Source organism: Chelmon rostratus, chromosome 22, assembly GCF_017976325.1.
Source record: "Chelmon rostratus isolate fCheRos1 chromosome 22, fCheRos1.pri, whole genome shotgun sequence".
Classification (NCBI taxonomy): Eukaryota; Metazoa; Chordata; class Actinopteri; order Chaetodontiformes; family Chaetodontidae; genus Chelmon; species Chelmon rostratus.
In genome coordinates this window covers 9,950,937-9,972,235 of record NC_055679.1, presented here as the reverse complement: position 1 = coordinate 9,972,235, position 21,299 = coordinate 9,950,937, and the positions used below count along the sequence as shown (strand labels likewise).

Here is a 21,299-nt window from a genome sequence, read left to right as displayed (position 1 = left end):
TAACCTTTGATCGCCAGGCTACGTCAGCCTTATTGTGTGCAGAAGCAAAAAACACTGCATTATGCACCCAGTTTGTGAACACTTAGGGATGATGAGTAAACACGGTGGCCCCGTGCTCGCTGAGCCGTGTCCGTTACTAGTTCTGCATGGCTGGAAAGCCATGGCTGGGGGTGAAAACACACAGGCTGCATGCGCTCTAGAAGTCACGGTGAATATATTTCAAGGTGTAGCCACATTTGAGCAGACGGCGAATATGTTCTGCAAAACATATTTCTGGATAAACTCAAATGAATCTCAGATTAATGTTTAGAGCTAACTAATACCCACCCCTTTTGTATTATACCTTCACCCACTGGAGGGAATCTAGTCCCTGATATTTTGACTTGCCACTGCAAGAAAAGGACAGGTGCAATTAAAAACATGCCATATTCATGCCATATTCAGTGGAATACAGAAAGCGGCATGGCGATCATATAGCTCGGTGACCATTTGGAGGTTGCCATCAAGAACACCAGTAACTAGGGTTTGCATGCATTCACTGCTGTAACCTCAAATCGAAAGTTATTTCAAGATTTCCCTGAAGCAGTCCTTCTGAAACAAAAAGATTCTGCTGACTGTCGAGCGGACTTGGCTGAAAAATTAGTTGTGCAGAATTTTCCACATAATTCCTCCTGGGAGCGAAGCAACGCAGCAGCTGTGGAGCAGCAAACAGAAGTAGGACGTATTCAGTTTCAAATGCTGTGTTGGACAAGCAAACATTTGACTTTCCCAATGTGCTCGATGAGAAGAAGCGCAAGACGAGCACGGAGAGGCGTGATTGGGCGGAATTGAAGGGGCCCCGTTGCTAGCACGAGCGTCTTAGCGTACCTGTTTGGTGATTAATACGAATGCGTGCGCATGCTCAAGCCCGTGCACACACGTTGTCGATGTGTGTGTGTGTGGGTGTTTGGTATTAGTATGCAGCGCGCCTTGTAAGCCGCAATCATTACGCTGCAATCACGAAATAATCACCCAAAAATTTCCAGTAGCTGTGTGTGCATGTGTGTGTGTGTCTAAACATGTCCGCCTGTGTTACTATACATATACATATATATCTGTGTGTTTGTGTGTGTGTGTGTGTTCGCAGTGGCAAGGAGCACTATGTTATGCATCTATATTAGGACCTCTATCATTATTCTGCTGCTTTTCCCACTTCCTAGTCCCATTCTCTGTCTCTCCCCATCTATTTTTCCCACTCTACAGCTTGATCCACAACAATAGGGCACACGCACGCACGCACGCACGCACGCACGCACGAACGCTCAACTCCCCTCTCCGGTCTTCGCTTTTTTTTCTCAGCCCTCTTCTTCACCCTCGTTTTTTTCTGCTCTCCCATCCCTTCATCTTCTTGGTTCTGTTCACATCTGCAGAGCCGCAGAGTAAACAACTGACTGACTGCTGTCACAGCATGTAGCCCTCCCAAACACACACACGCACGCACGCACGCACGCACGCACGCACGCACGCACACACACACACACACACACACACACACACACACACACACACACACACACACACACCCACACACACAGAGGGCAAAGGGAGTGCGCTATCTGCTGACTCCCAGAACACCAACACACACATTGCTGAGGACTGCGCTACCCTTTACAGTGGCACACACGCGCGCCCAGGCGCACACACTGATCTGACACCGCGGTAAACATCTATCTGCTGACTGCCACAGCATACAGCCCTGGGCGAGCCGGCTCCAAACGTGCACAGAGACAGAGATGGATGGATAGGCAGCAGCCCAGGCATGCACAGAGCTGTCATCTCGACGGCGGCACACAAACAATGCAGGAAAAGCAACGGATGGGAGCAGAGAGCGGTAAAAATAGAAACATCTCCCCTCTCAAATGGATTCTTTACTTGTCTTTAGTCCTGTCAGTCTGTAAATATTTGTCAACATCCAACGTGATGTGTTTTTCAATAAACATCTGAGACATAAACAGGGAAACCGACAGCATTTTGATCTGTCAACATCACTTGGAGGATTTCATAAACTGATTTGAGGCAGCGTTCGCCCAAACTCGATGCTCTCAGGACCACAGGGACCGTGCTTTTAAGTCTTACATCAAAGCAGACAAGCGATCCGTCCCTCTGTGTTCCTCTCTCTTCCTGTATCTATGTCACACTCATTTACTCGAGTGGAATTTACCCTCATCTCCGCTGCCTAATGAGGGAGTGAAACTGTGAAATGTACTCTTATGTATTTTGCTATTGACACTAGTGTATTACCTGCCTTCTATCCGCTCACAATTAACCTGGTTTCAAACAGATTTTTCAGTGATTACACGCGAGAAATTAAAGAAAAAAAAACAACTAATGAGCGCACGAGTGGAAAAACGTAACAAATGCTAATGCTTCCATACGGGGCAACAGGGTCACAGAGTAGTTTAATGGGGATGAAAATGATCTTAAATGTGCACTTAATGGCTATTATAATACTGAACAACGCTAAAGATGCTCCAGGCAACATGGATTGCATTCTAACAGTTGATGTGAGAGTGCTTGTTTAAATCCTAGTAGAATGGTACGAACAAAACCCTTCTACTTTGTTTATGATAGAAAATCATACTTAGATTGGTGGTTTATTGGTCATATTATTGACAAGTGCGTTTGACTTTTACAGGATAAAAGGCTTTGAGGATGAGGATTTCAAGACTGGCATCTCGGGTAAGGCATTTCTTAAAATCTAGCTTTATGGGTTTTAGAGAGGCGACAATAAAAATACAACCCTTCAAGCGCCACCATCATCAAACACCAAATGAGATCATATCTTTCGTAAGAATGGTGTTCAATTCCCAACACCTTGCTAAGACACTTAATGTTAGTTGGAATATGTGATCTGCATGTATATCTCGAAAATGTACCCACCTATATATCCCCAAATCTACCGATTCTTCTTTTAATTACATGCAGCAGAGTCTGTCCTGCTAATTCTCAGGCACGATATACATAGCAGCGCACATCTTTTAATGCAAGAGCTATTGTTGAAAACTACATACATATACACCCATCAGCCACTACATTAAACCACCTGGCTATATTATGCAGGTCCCCCTTGTGCTGCCAGAACAAGTCAACACCTTCAACTCTTTCGTCATGTTCCGAGCAGAACGTCAGTGTCAGACAGTTGCAAACCACCTGACATCCACACACACTGCAGTGATGAGCTGCAGCGTCCAACAAAGCAAAAAAAAAAAAAAAAAAAAAAGCTGAGCTCCTACCAGTTTCTCTGGAGATCTGGATGAAAGCCTCCACGCCGCTCTCTCCGTAGTTGCCCTCGGAGGCCAGCGTGGACACGTAGTTCCACTCCATCGCCGTGACGATGTCCATCATGGCCTGGGCCTGGTAGGAGTCTGGTGGTACCACGCGGGAGAAGAAGTCGTAGCGGGTGTTGTCGCTCAGCTCTGGCGCCGTGGAGGCGTAGCTGATCTGGGGGATCTGGACAAGAAGAGCAAGAAGAGAGAAAAGAGGTTATAGAGGAAAGGATGAAAGAGGGGAGGCAGGGGGCTAACATGCAGCTTCTTTGGCATGACCGTGAGGCAATAGAGTGTAAAACAGTGTCACCTCTCCATTAATTGTACAATCTCTAGATTGTAATGTTACAAGACAGGACTATGTGTTTTCTGAAGGTGTCTTTCAATTTCATTTCATATTTATTAACGCAATCAATTTGTTTGCTGATCAGCAGGGAAAAAAATTCCCTATTGAAATAAAACAGGTGAGTCAGGCAGTGATAATTCTCATCTATTTCACACCTTCATGCATATTTTCATGGGATGTATATGTAGGAAAGAGATAAACGCTTCACACTCCCTGCGGGATCGCTGTGATTAATAATTCTCTGGGATGTATGGAGCAGTCGGCGTCACCAGTGTGGAAATTCAGCTGCAGCACTGTAGACTTATTGTCAGCTCAGCGATGAGAAAGAAGCAAACAAACGACTAGAGAGTGAACAGGTGGGCAGGGGAGAAGCAAAAGTGGTAAATAACCGGGAATCAGAACGTGGAGTGAAAGTCGTTTTTCAACGGCGACAGATTAAGGCAGGAGGGAAGAGAATGTGACGCAGGAAGACGGACACAAAAGAGACAGCAGGGACCAGACAGGAGGACAGACGGACAAAAAGCACAGCAGGCAGACGGGAGGCTGGAGAGACGGAGGTTGACAGAATGACATGAGACACACATGGGCGCACACACATAGACACACACACACACAGACACACACACACAAACACACACACACAAACACACAAACACACACACACACACACACACACAGGTATTGTTCGGTATTGTTAGTGATAGGTAGCGTTAACAGGCGGAAAGGTGTTAGACGGTTGACAGGCAGATTGATTTTTCCCCCAACAGAGGGGGACAGCAGGGGAAGACCCTGTATTCGCCAACACACACACACACACAGATGCAGGACAGACATCTCATTGGCATTCATTGGAAGTAAGACTTAACTGCCAATCTAAACCAAAACATAAGGTGTGTCAGCTGTCTGTCTCTTAGACACAGCCACACACTCTCTCTCTCTCTCTCACACACACATACACACACACACACATAAAAAGTCTACAATTGCTGAACACAGCAAAACCCGTTGGTACTGCATGAAGGGTTTTAAGATGAACAGTGTGTGTGTGTGTGTGTGTGTGTGTGTGTGTGTGTGTGTGTGTGTGTGTGTGTGTGTGTGTGTGTGTGTGTGTGCGTGCGTGCGTGTGTGTGAGAGAGAGTGAGAGTGTGTGACTGGAATGTTTCTGAAGCCCATCACTCACTGTCTTCATCCCCTCTGAGCATCATCACAAGTCCCCGCCGCCCTGCATCTACACCTGTCTTTGCCATTTTAAAAGGTCAGGAATCGTTTTAGGAATCTTCTAAATCGGTCTTGTGCGGCGGTGCCGAAGCACTGCAGCAAGCAGCTGTAAAACGGCCCTGAATCTGCCTGTCTCGAGCTTTCTTGCTTCAGGAGCTTGTGTACAAGAAATCAAAACAAAAAAACAACAGATATGAATTAAAGTTTCGTGGGCCACAACAGTGATAAAGAAAGAATTAACCTGAGCAGCATCCATTCACCTCCTCGGGCACAGAGTATTGAAAGATCAAACAGCTCATATGTTTTACTTGCACAACAGCAATCAATGCACTCCACTGAGGGGACGGCTCGCTCTCTCTCTTTTTTTTTTTTGCAGTCCAGTATCTAACACTGGATCAAAACTGTTTTGTTGCTTAATATCTGTGTTTATTAACTCTCTATTACTCTCTGTGAACTTGGTGGGAGTTCACATTTGGGGCCCTTGAGTTCTGTAACTGGTCCTCTCAGCCAAGGGAATACAACTGGAAACTTCGAGAAAGTTGAGGATGTATAATTCATAGAGGATAGAGATAAACAAATGAAAAGAAAGAATTGGGGGAAAAAAAATCAAAGCTGGGCCAGCAAATGGAAACAATTGGGTGCATGTTTGTGGAACGGCACTGTATATATGTGTATATATGTAAATATGCCTTAATGTGTATTTGTGTGTGTGTGAGACTCCTATGCTTCACTTGTTCTTTTACTCTCTACTTGCATTTAAATAAGAGAATATCCATTTCAAAGAGAAATGAGTGCACGGCTGCGGGAATACGAGATACTTGTCTGTTTATAACAGCAGCTGGAAAGTAACCCTTGTGACCTGGGCCAACCTGGTACTTTGATCTTTTGTTATTTCGCTCTACAGCTGGGAAGCGGCGAAACTGAGACAAATGCAGAGACAAACACACACTTGTGTACACGGCAGAGACGTCCTCTTGTCATAGTTCCCCTCATCATTACTGAATAAGAGGAGGAAAAGCAGAGAGAAACGAAACAGTGAGGGAGAAAGAGGGCTACATCCGGATTCAGCGACATCCAATATTGCCTGCTGCAGGCACAGACCAAATACTGTCTTCCACACCCACACCTGCGCTCTCTAATAATGAATATTTCTGCAGATATTTCTTAACTTGCGCAACCACAAATCCCCCAGACCCACGTGTAGGCACAGAAACCCTTTTAGACTCAGCACGTCTAATGGCACGTGACATTTGAGTGTTGTAAATCATTCATGTGCCGAGAGTTGCGACCGACTTCAGCCTTTTTCAAAGCGGGCGCTTTTGGAGTTGTAGTTAGAGGCGGGAAATTAACGGCTTGGTTCCCCCACACCGCCAGGGAAGAAGATTATACCTCCAATCCCCCTAATTCCATTTGCTCTAATGAATATGTGTGTGTCTGTGAGCGAGTGAGAGGGATATGCGAGTGTGTATGATAAAAATGGGAAGAGTATGTGTGTGCCGTTGAATGTGCAGTTTCAATTAGCATGACAAACACTTTCTCGCTGTCACACACTGTGTAGGGTGAGGTATTGTTGCAGTTTCTTCATACACATTTATCAGTCAATTTGCACATTGCACTAACCATCCTTAATCAATACTCATTTACGTCTTTTTTTTCCAAGCCTGCTTGCAACATTGCTTTAGGGATGGTAATGTCAAACTCTGTCGGTCTGTCAATCGATCCGCCACTTTGGTCCACATGGAAATAGCTCAACAATTATTGGATTGATTGGCATGATTTTTCATCCAGGCATTCACGGAAGCCAAAGGATGAATCCTTATGACCTTGGTGATCGCCTGACTTTTTCTTCTAGCGCCACCATAAGGACGACATTTGTGGTTTGAGTGAAATGTCACAACAACCACTGGATGGATTGCAATGAAATTTGAATTGACGTTCAACCTCTTGCACTATTTTCAGCAGAGTCGCCACTAAACCTCCTTAGACGCCTGAACTCTCCTCGATACAACAACAAACACAAGCTAATGTATTTCATGTTGTGTGGCTGCTGTCGAACAGCAATTTGGGCTTTCTGGCAAAGATATTAAATCTTAAATCTGTTCTTTTGCTTAAGTAGAGAATTGATCACAATGAAAGCATAGAACAGACTTTCCCTTGGCCATAAAATAACAGAGATTAATTCTTAATTGAACTGTATTCCCCCTCCAAGCAAAGACTATTGAAAAAGCACGGACTAATATGTTTTCCCTCCATGACAACAATCAATGCGCACCAGTAGGCTGATGATGTCTCATTTTTCTGAGCGGTGCAAAACACATTTTTGAGTGAAACTTTTCTTAAGTAGTGCTCTTAATAGCCAATCATTTTACTCGCCAGTGTCTTCTTAGTGAACTCTGGGGGAGTGAAACCAATATAAAGCAATACCCTAGAACTCCTGTAACCTATAGACATGCAGGTCTTCCTCGCCTATCCCTTAATGGCTTTGGCGATAGTGGGGAACAGTTTCATCCATTTCACACCCAATCCCACTGGGGAACTGAGCAGATAGCCGGCAGCCGGATTTGGACCTTAACAGACCCAGTGATCCAAGACGGTGGCTTTCCTATGTGTGCATTTCCCGGCTTAAAAACTGGAAATTTCTCACACTGACACAGAGGAACCGAGAGGAACGTGTTCAAAACATGGAAACAGAATCAAACAAATGATACTGAAGAGTATTGATAATGTATCTGGTGAAACTGCTGCAAAGTGAGGAATGTTACATTGTCAGCAACCTGCACTTCTGTCAAGCTAAAGATACCTTTGAACAGCTATAGTGACCTTTTGAAATGCCACTTGGAAGGTCTGGGGGAAATCAAAGATATGAGGCAGAATAAAAGCCGCCAGTCTAAACAGTCTCTGATAAAGATACTGCAGTACTCCTCTTGTCATGTGGAGGCCTCAAAGAAGTCTTTGATCTTTGATCCTTGCACCATAGTCTGACCAACATTAAGCCAACCCTGACCCTTTGCCTCATCTGAGAGGCTGATTATGTGCCGTGGTTCGGCGGGAACAAAAAGTTCTGCATCTGTATACACCGATATCTAACGGTGTGTGTGAACAACATGACTGTATGCACAAATCATGAGCGCGCTTGTGTGCGTAGCTGGCAGTAATTGAGCTGTCGGGGGCCAGAGTCTGAGAATTGGGTTGATAGATGGCTGTGGTCTGAAGCTAATTAACCCCGCTGCGTTACACACATGCACAGCTTCTCTGTTACACACATCCATAAACACACACAAAAGAGTGGCAGAGAGGGACCGGATATGTCGTGGCGCACACAGACACACACGCAACTACAGCAAGAGAGTGACTGTGAGTGAGATGTAGAGTGGCTGCTCAGGGTCAGTGGCGCAAACATGAATGAGCATTAAATTCACTCGTATTTAATCGGTTTTAAATGAGTCCGCTTTTTGATCATTAGGCTTTGCTCAGAGACAAATTGTGAAATATCTGGATTTGTAGTTGTTTTGCAGCCACAGTAACTAAGCTTGGCCCAGAATATCTTTCTCCCAGATTGAGCGGGAGCAATTTTTGACTGCGATATCAGAGCGTGGAGAGCGAGGGGAAGGAAGGCACACATAAATTGATCTGGCCGTGTGAAGCCCTGGTTTTGAGTCAGCCCAGAGAGTTGTTTACTTGCTCGAAATTTGACTGGGTCCTCTAACAGCCAGCCGTGGTCTGTGTCTAATGAGGAGAGGCCTGGCACAGTGGGACCTCACCAAGTTAATTTACCAGGTTGGAGGCTGGTGGGGCTGAGAGTTGGGTGTCTCTCGCTCTGTCTGACCCTGCCGTCTCTGTCTGGGTCCATCTGTCCTTCCTGTTTCATATTTACTCCAATTTTTCTGCTTTTTTGAGCAGTTTACTACATGCAACTACCACAAAACTAATTGCAACAACTAATTATCAGTAGAAATGCTTCTTACCCAGTAAGAAATAACAACAGTTACCTATTTCTTTGTATTTAGTTGCATTGTCAAACTAATCATTAAGCTTTAAGCTTTCCCCTGTCTGTCTTTAAGAACTTTAAGGTTGGAAAAACGTTTTTTTCCACAGTCATCATGTCACAGTATCACATTATTTATCTTTTTTTCCCCAACTCTTCATTGGAGAATCATCAAATGGAAATATTCTAGATTTCTTTTGCATCATTTGATATGCAATATGAATATTTCACTTTACATATTTATTCCAATATTCATATTTGGCGTCTTTGGAAACTTCTGAATTCTCCACAAGAATTTAAAACAAAGTTCTTTGGGTTTGAAGGATGTTTGGCGCACAGCACAGCACAGCATGAGATTGTCATGACTGACCCAAAAGCATGTCAGACGGGTTTAAGGAGTTTAATTTGAAATTTGGAAAATAATTTGACAAAAAAATATCGCCTCATTCTCTCGCACATCATTGTTACTTTCTCTGGATCAGAGGTCCTGCTTTAGTTGCTGCTAAACAACACTGATATTCCCTTTACTGTCTCAGTTTTACCCCATGCATGATCCCCGCATCAATTCAGAATAGAATAGCTGCCTGTAATTTGTTTGTTGACAAGTAAACAAAAACAGGTAGACAAGATGACAGACAGTGTGGGAAAATGGGTAAAAAGATAACACTTCATGAGAGCACAGAGACAGGAAAAAAAAAAGACTGAGAGTGAAGAGAAACAGCAGAAAAGATGGAATACCAGGGGGGCAAGGAGCAAGAGGCAGGGAGAGAGAAGAAATGACATAGAAGCATTTAATGGGAGCAAAGAGAATGAAGAAGAGACGTGAGAAACAATGAGAGGGAAAGATGAGAGAGTAATGATGAGAGGGAATGTTTAGCAGAGGCACAAAGAGGAGGCAGCGGAAAAGAAATGAAAGGGTGAGAGAAAAAAATCTATGGGAAGAGAGAAAGAGGCAGATGAGAGGAAGTCAGAAAGAAGACGGATGAAGGAAACAGATAATTGATGGGAGACAACAAATGGAGGCAGGAGGAGAAGCAATGCAGATTCCTGGAACTAAAAGGCAAAACAGGAAAGATCTGAGCTGAACAGAAACCAAGAGAAGCGGAATGAGAGGAGTGTTTAAAAAGCCAACAGGTCATGAAAAGAGAGAGAGTTGACACTGATAGAAGAGAAAAAACAAAGGGAATGGGAAAGAGACGAGTGCGCAGAACGCAAATGAGCAGAAGTGGCTGAGATAAGATTGATGGGGGCGAGAGCAAAGACGGAGAAAAAGAGGAAAAGAATTACAAAGAAGAGTCAGAGATAAAATGACAGGATGAGACAAGCAGTCGCAGGTCTGTTTTAAAATGCATACTGAGGCTCCATTTAACCCCTTCGTGTCCACATCTCTCACTCTTTCGTCATACAAATCACAAGAATTAGGCTCCTGTAAGCAATCTCGGTGGTGCCATCGAGCAAACAGAGGAATCTACATTCTGATGTGTCAAAGTCGCAAAAACGTAAACCTTCAATAGATTTTGAATCAGCCGTTCTATTAGCTCTTCACAGACACTGAGTTTATCTGGGAGTTCTAAGTATATGCAGGGCACTGAATTTATGAGCCAGCGGGCCATTAATCCCCCTGAGTTTTCCAGCAGCCCGATGTGGATTGTAGCAGCGAAGGTGATCATATGGTGGTAATAATTCCTCGCGACAGAAGCTGCGGAACTCGCCAAGTTACGACTGCCTGCTTTGCTTCGGAAAGCTACGGGCTCTGCAGCAGCTGGACGTGCATCTTTCGGCATTTAGCATCAATAACTAGCAGTTAGCAGCACTGTTAAACCTCTTATCGTGTCTGGTTATATACGGGCGTGGTCTCATTTGAAACATGGCATTCTAAAGTTTTATCCCCGGCAGTCAGAATCACTGTAAGCGCTACGGCCATTGAGTAACAGAAGTTTGAACACGCTGAAGTAGCTCTTTATTTCTGCCTGAACATTTTTTTTTTTTTTTTTTGCAAATAGGTGTCTGCAGATGGCTTTATTAGCTGGCAAACACAATGGGTCCAGTGTAAAGAGACATACATTAATACATCAAGAAATAAATGAGATGAAGGAAAGACGAAAAGACAGACAGACTAACATGTTTATATCATCACTCTTTGCATAGCAAAAATATGAATTTTAAGTCCAAATAAGACACCACACTTTGTCAGCCAATTTCCTGATTCAATGGTGGAAAGAAGTGCTCTTACTTTAACATCTTTAACCTTGGATTGGTGTGTTTTGTAGCTCCATAAATAAATCAAATTCAACAAGCTCTCTTGTTTGACATACTTATTCCTAATTCTTTCGAGAATTGTACTATTGAACTATTTTAATGTCACAGTTAGTTAATCAAAGCCAAAAACCCCTCACGATCCCGGCCACTGGGTTACAAAAGATATTTTTGCTTTGTTGAATAATATTACTATTAAGATGTAGAAATGTGCTGGATAAAAGAACTATTAATACTTGCCAGAGGCTCATCGAGCATGGTGTCAAGCTAATTCAGGTAGTTGATGCAGCCATAACACGTTCCTGAGTCAGACATTCTGTTCGCGAACACGGAAAATACAAGATGGACCCTAAAATTGAACCCCTCATGCCCCTGCAGGTATTACATGCTCAGGGTGACAATGAATTAAGCATGGTGACACAGAAGGCTCTGCTACAGAGGCAGCGGGTAATACCAACCCTCAGTCAATTTAAATTTCAAGAGGAGCCTTATTAAAGGCTGCACTTAGGTCGAAAAGATTTACAATTGCGGCGATGAATCTGCACCTGCTGGGAGAAGGTCAGACGGGTGGCTGGAGGACAGGGTATGACAGGTGACCGAGGTGGTGGTGGTGCCACCGTCACACACACAAACACACTGACAATTTTGGTGAAATGATGTCTGCGCTTTTGAGCCACGAGTGGACACACGATGCACGCACACACACACACACACACACACACACACACACACACACACACACACACACACACACACACACACAATATTAGATTGGTGAGGCTAGCCAGGGGGCCGGAGGCCGGGGCCCCGAGGCTGCAGGGTTTAATATATCTCTGTCAATGCATTATCACTTTCTCTCTCTCACACACACACACACACACACACACACACCTCTATCGCCCTGTGCCACGCTGTCTGGAACCAACGCAAAGGGCCATCTGTCCTCACCTGCCTTTTAATGTTCCCAATACAAATCTAGTGATGATAGGCAACAATCGCTGAAGGACACAAGTCTCCTCCTTATTCACACAAACCTGCAGACTTTATCCTATTGTATCTCACCTCTCGCCTTTAATTATCACCTAAATCGACCGCTATTCAGAGTTGACATTTTGACAGGTGAAGAAGCGTCTGAGTGCATTCTGAAAAAGAGTTGCGACAAGCTGAGGATTTCTAAACCAATTTTAATCACTCTATAAAAAAAACAGCCAAAACTGGCAATTACTGGCAGAAACAGTTACAAAATGAAGTTGTATAAGTGATATGCAGAACTTTCTGCAAAGCCTTACGACATGTAGAGAGTTTGGTCCTGCAAACTAACATCAATATGGGAACCAAAAACAGCAAAAACATGTGGATTAATGCTTATTAGTGACAGTTAAGAAGAAAGCCTACTTTTTTTGCTCATTATCTGGTATCTATTATTACTCCTGGTAGTGAAATCAGTATGGGGTATCCACTAGCTTAGCTGCTGTCTATTATTTATAAATCAAATTACAATTTTTGCAAACCTCTGTGATGGAATAATGGGAAATTTGAGTAAGGATTTAAGGCTGATTTGACAACGTCATGCACCCAAACAATCTACTGCAAGACTGATTTTATTGATTGAGCAAATAGATAATAGTAACTTTTATAATCACTCCTGAGTCTCTTTCTCTGTCCTTATCTCTTTTTTCTCACCACCTCTCCTCTCTGATACCTATAAGGTCTCCCTGACTCTTCCTTTCCCGCTGCTTGTATATGTTATTTGAAGAACACATTGATCTGACAGCTGCATCGCTTCAGCAACCGAAAATCTCATGTACAGTGACACACACATACTGCGGGAGGCATCTGCAGCTTCTCTGTTTTGTCTCTCCCTGCCGTGACACAAATATGCAATCCAGCAGCGCTCCATTGTGAGTTTTGTGCATGGTAGTGTGTGTGTGTGTGTGTGTGTGTGTGTGTGTGTGTGTGTGTGTGTGTGTATCAACAAGAGCGCTCGACAGCTTCCAGTATTCATGTCCAGAGTTCCTGTAGGCATTGGCGCCTCATGCTGCACAGCTGTATCTGCAAATGTCATGAATTCCACAACACACACACACACACACACACACACACAGCGAAACTTTCATACACTTCAGTCTTTCTTCTTAGATTCACATATATACTGTGGGCGGCACAGCGGCACAGCGGTTAGTACCATCCCCTCACAGCAAGTCTGGGTTCGAACCCGCAGGCCAGCTGGGGCCTTTTCAGTGTGGAGTAGTTCTCCCCATGTCTGCGTGGGATTCCTTTGGGTGCTCCGGCATCCCCTAACAGTCCAAAGACACGCAGGTAAGGTGAATCGGCGGCTCTACATTGCCCGTGAACGTGTCTCTTCGCGTCAGCCTTGAACTGAACTGGCAATCTGTCCAGTGTGTACCCCACCTCTTGGCTAATGTCAGTTGGGATCAGCTCCAGCCCCAGCCCCCGCCCCCCACCCTCAGAGGTTTATAGATAATGGATGGTGACGGATATTTGGGTCATATTCCTATACTTTGATAAGTGTGATTACACGCATATTTTCTGCTAATAGTTATGCATATGCATACATTAATGAGTATGCATATGCATATGTTAATGAGTTTATACGTTGGATTCTGATATGTTGATCTTATTCATATTTTCTGCTGATGGATTGTGTGACTGAACAATCAACAGAAATTCTATATATCTAAGGTCAGTGTGACCAAGAACAGGAGGTTTTGAGATAGAGGCCTGGCATGGGAGACATCTTGGAGCCCTCGACTTAAGATAAAACAGGTTGGCGTCAGGGATAAGGGTGTCTCTAGATCCGGCCTTGCAAACAGGTTGCTGCGGTGACGTTGGATTCTCGAAGATGACCAAGCAGAGGACACATTGCTGGAGCCGACGGCAATGAGGGGAGAGAGAGCGCCAGGAGCCAATGAGAAGGAGCCAACAACTGTTTCAGCATTTCCTCATTCTCTGTCTATAAAATACTGGGTCAGGGAGAGGTAGTGTGTCAGACTTCGTGAACTGACCCAACTCTGTTGTGGATCAGGGAAAGGTTAAGTCGAGACCCAGAGCTCTGTAACCTTAGACATTCTATTGATGTGAAAAAACAGATTTTTGAGACTGTCTTTGATAATGGATAGATAGATATGTACTGTAGGCAGAAGACACCAGAGCAACACACAGAGAAAAATACAGTATGCACACTTGCCATTGTTGCAGAATTAGAAGTCAGAACAAGTCTGAGTTTCAAACAGGTATTCCCTTGCATCAAACCCATTAGGCACATATTCCCATTGTTACACTTGTAAATGAGCCTCATACATCATGCAATATGCCAACAGACCTGCACGGAAAGCATTCTAAATCTGTTTAATGAAAAACAACTTAGCAGCAAATAAGGGGCTAGAAAGTCTTTAAAACCCATTTGAGCGTGCATGCTCTGGTTATGAAATAGGTTTTGGTTAAGTGTTTGGTGCGAGGATGTTTTTTGAGGCAACACAAAGATGACAGGTTTCCCCGGGGGCAGACAAAATCAATGCGTGCCCACGCATGGCTCAAGCACACTCATCTATTGTCGTGACTGCCAAGAGTGTGCGTGTGTGTTTTTCAGTGCTTCCCAATTGCCACGGTGTGTGCATGTGTGCATTTTGATTTATTTCTCTGTATGAGCTTGTTGACCCCTCACAGGAGACCCATCATCAGCTCAGCAGGCGACCACTTCACATCAGTCATGTTTTGCATATTACATTATGTAGCAGCATCCGAACGTATGTGTATCTGAGTGTGTAACCGCTGAAATCCCTCAACACCGGAGCTGATTTGCCTTCAGCGTGAGAAATAATGCACTGCATACATACAAGTTGTTACCGGATTTGTATAATTCATATCAATATTCACAATTATCATGACTGTCTGACAAATCCAAAATAAATAATAACATGATTAACCCACAAACAGTACGTGTTTTTTGATTTCTTCTTATGTCTTCCTCTTCTTTGATTTCATCTGTGTTTTGCTGCTTCAGGCTGCCTCTACAGTACCTCTTTCATTTGGATTAATGGGAGGGAGGCTGTTTATATTGCTTCCCTGAAAATGACATCAAATTCAGGAGACGTCTTATACAAGTCTTTTGTTTCCCACTTCCCCATCAGTTGTTTTCAAAAAGTGGAAAAAAAACTTACATTCAAAACTTACAGTATGAAATCAAAGGGGATTAAAATCCAAACATTAGATCAAAATGAAACTTTGTTTTTTTAATTGATTATAATAGTTCCTCAAAGTAATTTCAGTATATTGCTTTTTGTGATAAAATTATATGCACAACTCTGGGTTCCATGGTGAGTCTGTCTTGGAGATTGCAGCCATCGCCATATACTTGACTATTTATTCAATGCCTCTGTACCTCACAAAGAGCCAATTTGGGCTTGAAATGTTCTCTTTGTAAATGTGATAAAGACAAAATAGATAACATTCAATGGTGTGGCTTGTCCTTGTGAAATTTCTTTGGTCTCAGCACCTGAACATGAAAGAGTCTTTTGCAGCATAATGGTGCAAATGAATGAATAAAAACATTCAAAACTGGGCAATAATGCATACACAAGTATTGGACTGTGCTGTGTTACACAACACTACGAAATAAGGCCTCACAAATTACCACAGAGGTGAATCAATACCACTCTGACACAATTTCAATAGAATTGTAACATTATTAATTCAGTGATTCAGATTTTTTAATGACTACACAGCCAAGCTGTTTGAGTTGGCTTCAGTGCAGGTTGGGCAGATCACAGTTCCAACAGCTTAGAGGGATTTTCTTGCTGATGAGGCGTTTCCTTGTTTCTTATTTTATATGAGTGCATAGAAATTTTAATGATTCAGTGATGGATATGAGCTTGTTTGGGAGTTTGGGGATGTGACCTGCACTTGTAATTTGTGTCCCAGTGTTAAGTAGGTTATTACTAACTGCCCAATTTACCTGCTCAAGACACTGAGTTTCAATGCCATTACAGAGGGGTGGCTTCTGATGTGTGTGTGTGTGTGTGTGTTGCCTGCTTACCTGTAGATGTACCTGTGTACCTGCAGAGCCATTGCTGGCTGTGAAAGCTTTGTATAGATGGAGAAATACATGGGGGAAAGGGCTCATCCCTGGAGGGGCCTCCTGTACTGTGGGTTAGAGGGCAGGATGTAGTGTCATTAAGTCTTACTTTTTGTTGTGTGTTTTAGAAAAAGCTGGAATGACAGAGCTCAAAGTCCATGTCCAGCGCTTTTGAGTGGGCTTATGTTGTGAAAGGCTCTGTCTATGGATCCAAGAGGGGTGTAGTACCGTCATTAAGGTGAGTACAAGCAATTTTCTGTGTTCTTTAACTGACATTTCACTCCCCCGGGCAGCAATTGTGCAATCGTAGCTTAGCCACCATATTGAGGCACAGCCAGCCTACCAAGCTTTGAATTTGTCCTCATATTGAAACGGTGTGTATGGGGGTCTAATACGTGTGATGCCCTGTGTCTGTATCTGTGTTTTGAGGGTGGTGTTTTTTTTCTTCTTTTTTTGTGTTTGTCTGTTTAAACATAAGATGGAAATGTTAGCTTTCCCAAGCTAACAAGCTCACTACCCATAGTAGCATCCTAGCATTATTTCCAAACTAATTAACCTACTTTATTTCGTGGAGTTACAGAAATAACTGTTCTGGAACATGTTCATAGCAATGGTCGCGGCTCTGTCCCGCTCTATATTTGGTTTGGTACACACTAGCTTTGGCCTCAGTCTTTTAGTGCCATAGTTCCATGCATGTAGTTTACCATGTTCACAAGATTCCATCGATACATCCATTTTCTTCCGCTTATCTGGGGCCAGGTCACGGGGGCAGCAGTCTAAGCAGGGATGCCCGGACTTCCCTCTCCCCAGACCCTTCCTCCAGCTCTTCCAGGGAGACCCCAAGGCGTTCCCAGGCCAGCTGAGCGACATAGTCCCTCCAGCATGTCCTGGGTCTTCCCGGTGGGGCATGCCCACAACACCCTCCCAGGTTTAAAAAAATGCAAGTCTAACTTTCAACTCTTCCACCATTATCAGTGTAAACTGTATGCGCTGTGCTGTTAGAATGAAAATCTTGACAGGCGAAGGAATCCATTAGATGCACAGCTGATTGCGGTTTGTGTTTACCTCCTGTATACATATACACACCTGTAGCCTACATAGGCTCTGCAAAATGTGATATGTGAAAATCCCCTTCTTCTTGGATCATGCCCCCCGTGTTCTAAAAATGTTTCTGTGGCGGTGTTGACAAGATGAAACCCCTGAATCTTTACTGTACTGCGGATTAAAGTGATTCTAATTTTGAGAATCAAACAGCTTGTTGCCACAGCAGTCCCTGTGCCTCAGCGAAGCCATAAAAAGCACAAATGTATTCTGACATTTCAACAATTGTTTCAAGGTTGAAACAACAGTGCAGCAGATGGTGAGACATTACACTCATCTATTTCTCGTGCTCCAAAGCATTGCTAAGCGGCCGTTCAGGCAGGCCCGCCAACAGGTTAACCGAGTCGAATGGAAAGTGACTAGTTGAAATAGCAGCGGTACTGCTGACATACGAGGTGACTAAAAAAGGAATTGATTGTGATTGTAGGAAAGCATCCACTGAGTTTGGCAACCACAAAAAAAGTCATTGCCACTAAAGATGAGGAATTATATTTATAATCATTACATGGTTATGAAGGAGTTTAAACCAACTCGAAGGGGAAGTTAGCAGGCGCTTGCACCCAAAAAACAGAAATCATGATATTTATGCACATTAGCACACATAATTGCTTAGGAAGTTGGTCAATGGTCATTCACTTGAGCACGATGCTAGTTTAGCAGAAGGTAATTGCACTCAAATGTGAGGTGATTGTGGTCACACAGAGTATTAGGTGCACACTGGAAAAACAGCTGAAGCATTTGAGTTCAGTGATTCACCTGCCTCTGCTTCCAAAATCAAGGTTAAGGCAAAACGATACAACACTTGCCCGCTTTCAAGTTTCCCCAACACTAACTTCGCTCCATTAAACGAAAACTCCCGATGAGAACCGTTCCCTCAGCCCGTTAGGGAAAGCACATGCAAGAGTGGTGGAGGACCAGCTCATTATCTGTACCATATGGTCTCGAGGGAAGCGGCGTCATTTTATTTTTAGGGAAGAGTGCACTCACGCTTGCGCGTGCACACGCCCGCTGAGAGGAAGCAATACCATTTCCGAGACCCCCTGCGTCTTCCAATCCACCTCCCCCTTCACGCAGGCTGCCTCGCAACTATTTACATGTGCACACACAGACACACATCCGTGTCGTTTCCAACGCTCGCACACAAACACATAAACAACTGCAAAAAGTTTCTCTTGATCCTTGTTTTTTTTTTTTTTTTTCGAGACATGTATCGTACAACAAAATCAGACTCCAACTGTCAAAGATCACTGCTTCACCTGAGTGAGTGATGTTTTGAGTTGTGTTGTCACTTTAACAAACTTACCCTGTGACTCATCGTTTACCCCATTAGCATGCAAGTAATGTGCTTGACTCTGACTCTGAATATCAATTCTTATACCTTCTCTTTGTGCATTCACTAGTTTCATGTGTATGTGGAAAATAGATGTATTTCAGGATGTGCAGGATCTGACAGGATTAACTTGTTTGGGCCTGTGTGTGTGTGTGCGTGTGTGGGTGTGCATATACCTGTGCACACTACAGCATATGAATGCAGCTAGCAGGTTGCCATTATGTCGTTAATGTGTCCAACCGAGTAACAGGCAGCAGTGTGCACACTGACTTAATGCGCTAATGCCGTGTTAGCTAATAGAAAGAGCGACTGCTGAAATCACACACTCTCAACAGCCTATTAATATAATGGGGTGGGTTGGAGGGAGGAGGGAAGGAGGGAGGGGAAGAATAAAGTGGGAGAGGGAGGGTGGAGAAAGAGGGATGGAGGGATGATATTAATATAATCTGTGGGTGGGAGTAGACTGGGGGAAGAGCGGTGGACAGATGGATGGTGGAAGAGAGGCAGGGAGGGTGAGAATTTGAGGGAGGATATGGAAGTATAATGCAGGAAGGTAATAGTGAAAGCAATAGAAAACATCCATAATGTAATACAACGAAGTATAGGAAGGGATGAAGGGGTAGGGGTAGAGAGGAAGAAATGGTTGGCTAGAGAGACTGAAAAAAGTTTAAGATCACAACTTCTGAATGTGATGAATGGTGTGATGAAGCGAAGCGAAAAAAATTGGGGGACAGATACGACAAGTTAGCAAAACTTTGCTTAGTCAGCGGGTTGTGGAGGGAACAAAAGTTCCAAGCGTACAGCTCAGTAAACAAAACCATCTCTGAATTCCGAGAAAGATAATGTACAGAAAATGAAAACTTGTGAAAAATGAGCTTTTAAAGTTGAATGCTGGCTCATTAGTTAGAGATCCACGGGCTCGGCGCGAGCACAAAACAAACTAAAAATGCCGAGGGCTCATTAACAATCAAACCACGCGAGTGCCGTTTGAAACTTCACCGTCGCAAATTAGATTGTAGAGGAGTTATATCAGACGTGACGTTGACTTCAGCTCTCCCTACGGAACCCTCGGGGAAAGAAAAGTCTGATCAAAAGGCGACGCAAAAATAGATATGAAGACAGAGACACTTGGGAAGTTGACAGCGTGACCAACTCTTCCTCGGAGTCGTTCAGTGAGCCCACCTGCCCTCACCAGCCCCCCGTTCACGCCACAAAAGCTCAGCCGTCAAAAAAAAGACTTTCAGCCAGCCATCAATTGACTCATTGTATTCAGCTTAGCATTTTCCTTTTGCCATCCTCTCTGCATTTTTATGCTTTCCATCCACGGGGCTTTTAAATACTCTCTCTATATAACTTCATTTTTCTCTCCATGCATGTCCTCTTTCTTCTCTGTTTACACTTCAGTCTTCTCATCTTTTTCGCTCAACTTCTTCTACTCTCTAAAATTCACTTTCTTCTTCTGCTGACACCTTCCTCTCTTCTTTTCACATCCTGTACGCTCTTCTTTTTGTTTTTTTGTCTTCTTTTGTTCTGCCGTATATGTATCTCCAATACATCCATAACAGGAGTCACAAATGAAGATTTTTTCAGTATTTTCCCTTATTTAATTCTCAATGTTAACAGCTTTCCTCATCAGTTTTTGTTCTTTCCACATTTCCTCTCACTTGTCTTTGAAAAATGTCATGTGCTCAGTTCAGGTCAGATCATTTGTGCTGCAGCGCACAAGCATTTATTTTTTTGTAGCAAACAAGACACATTCAACCTAGAATATACCTATCCTGTAAAAGCTTTTACATCAATTGCTCCACAAGCATCTTTGCTGTGAAATTCCTCGAGCAAACATGAAGCGGTGCGTTTAACGCTTCCGGCAGCAGCGGCGGGAGATTTGTTGGAATAAACAGTGCCGAACATGGGCAGTCAAAAAATAGCAACACCCGCAAAGACAAACTTCTTCAAGAGGAAACTTTTAAAAAGAAGCGTACAATGAGGGCTTGGCACCAATTACTGTAAGCTGCAGGTTAAAAAGACAATAAAAATCAGTAACACCATGTGGAGGTGACATCGGTTTTTCCCCCTCACATCTGTCTCTCAGCGATCGAAAGTGTCCACATCCTCCGCCCCTGTCTCCGCATCATTCCCCAACCTCATCTCACTCCCTGCTTTTCATCTCTGCTCCCTCAGTCCCCTGCCATTTCTCCCCAACTCCATTCCTCTCGTCACTTATTTACACCTCTGTCCTAACACCCCTGCAGGTGTCCTGCACTGTCTCTCCTCAAGGCTCTGAGCCCCGCCGCCTGTACATGCCCTGCGCCTTCAAACAGGCAAGCTGAAGAGGAAGGCTGCTACAGGAAGCAGCTAGGCTTGCAGTCGTGTTTGTGTTTGTGTTGACATTTGTGTGCCGAACTCACAGGCACAAGTGAGTCATCCTTTCCTCGTCGCCTAAACTGGTGCCACCTAGAGCAACGCGCATCCATCTCATTGTGTTTACCTCTTCCTTACCTCTGACTTAACACTCATTTGTATCGGCTCCATTTTCATTCACTTTCTCTCTGAATGGAGGGTTTCAGATTTTTCTGTCTGTTTGCTGGCAAAAAAGAGCAACAGAGCAGAGGAATCCATTTTTGTGACACAAAGACAATTGTGATTGTATTCGCTACATCATA

The 21,299-nt window shown here is 43.8% G+C and overlaps 1 protein-coding gene across 2 annotated transcripts in view; it reads right to left on the bottom strand.

Annotated features, from left to right (window-relative positions):
* grm8a (glutamate receptor, metabotropic 8a) overlaps positions 1–21,299 on the bottom strand; it is a 216,248-nt gene that overhangs the window by 130,452 nt on the left and 64,497 nt on the right. For both annotated transcript variants that reach the window (XM_041963691.1, XM_041963690.1), the window contains exon 2: positions 3,273–3,489. In XM_041963691.1, coding sequence (XP_041819625.1) covers positions 3,273–3,489 — 217 coding nt within the window. The remainder of the gene's footprint in view (positions 1–3,272; positions 3,490–21,299) is intronic.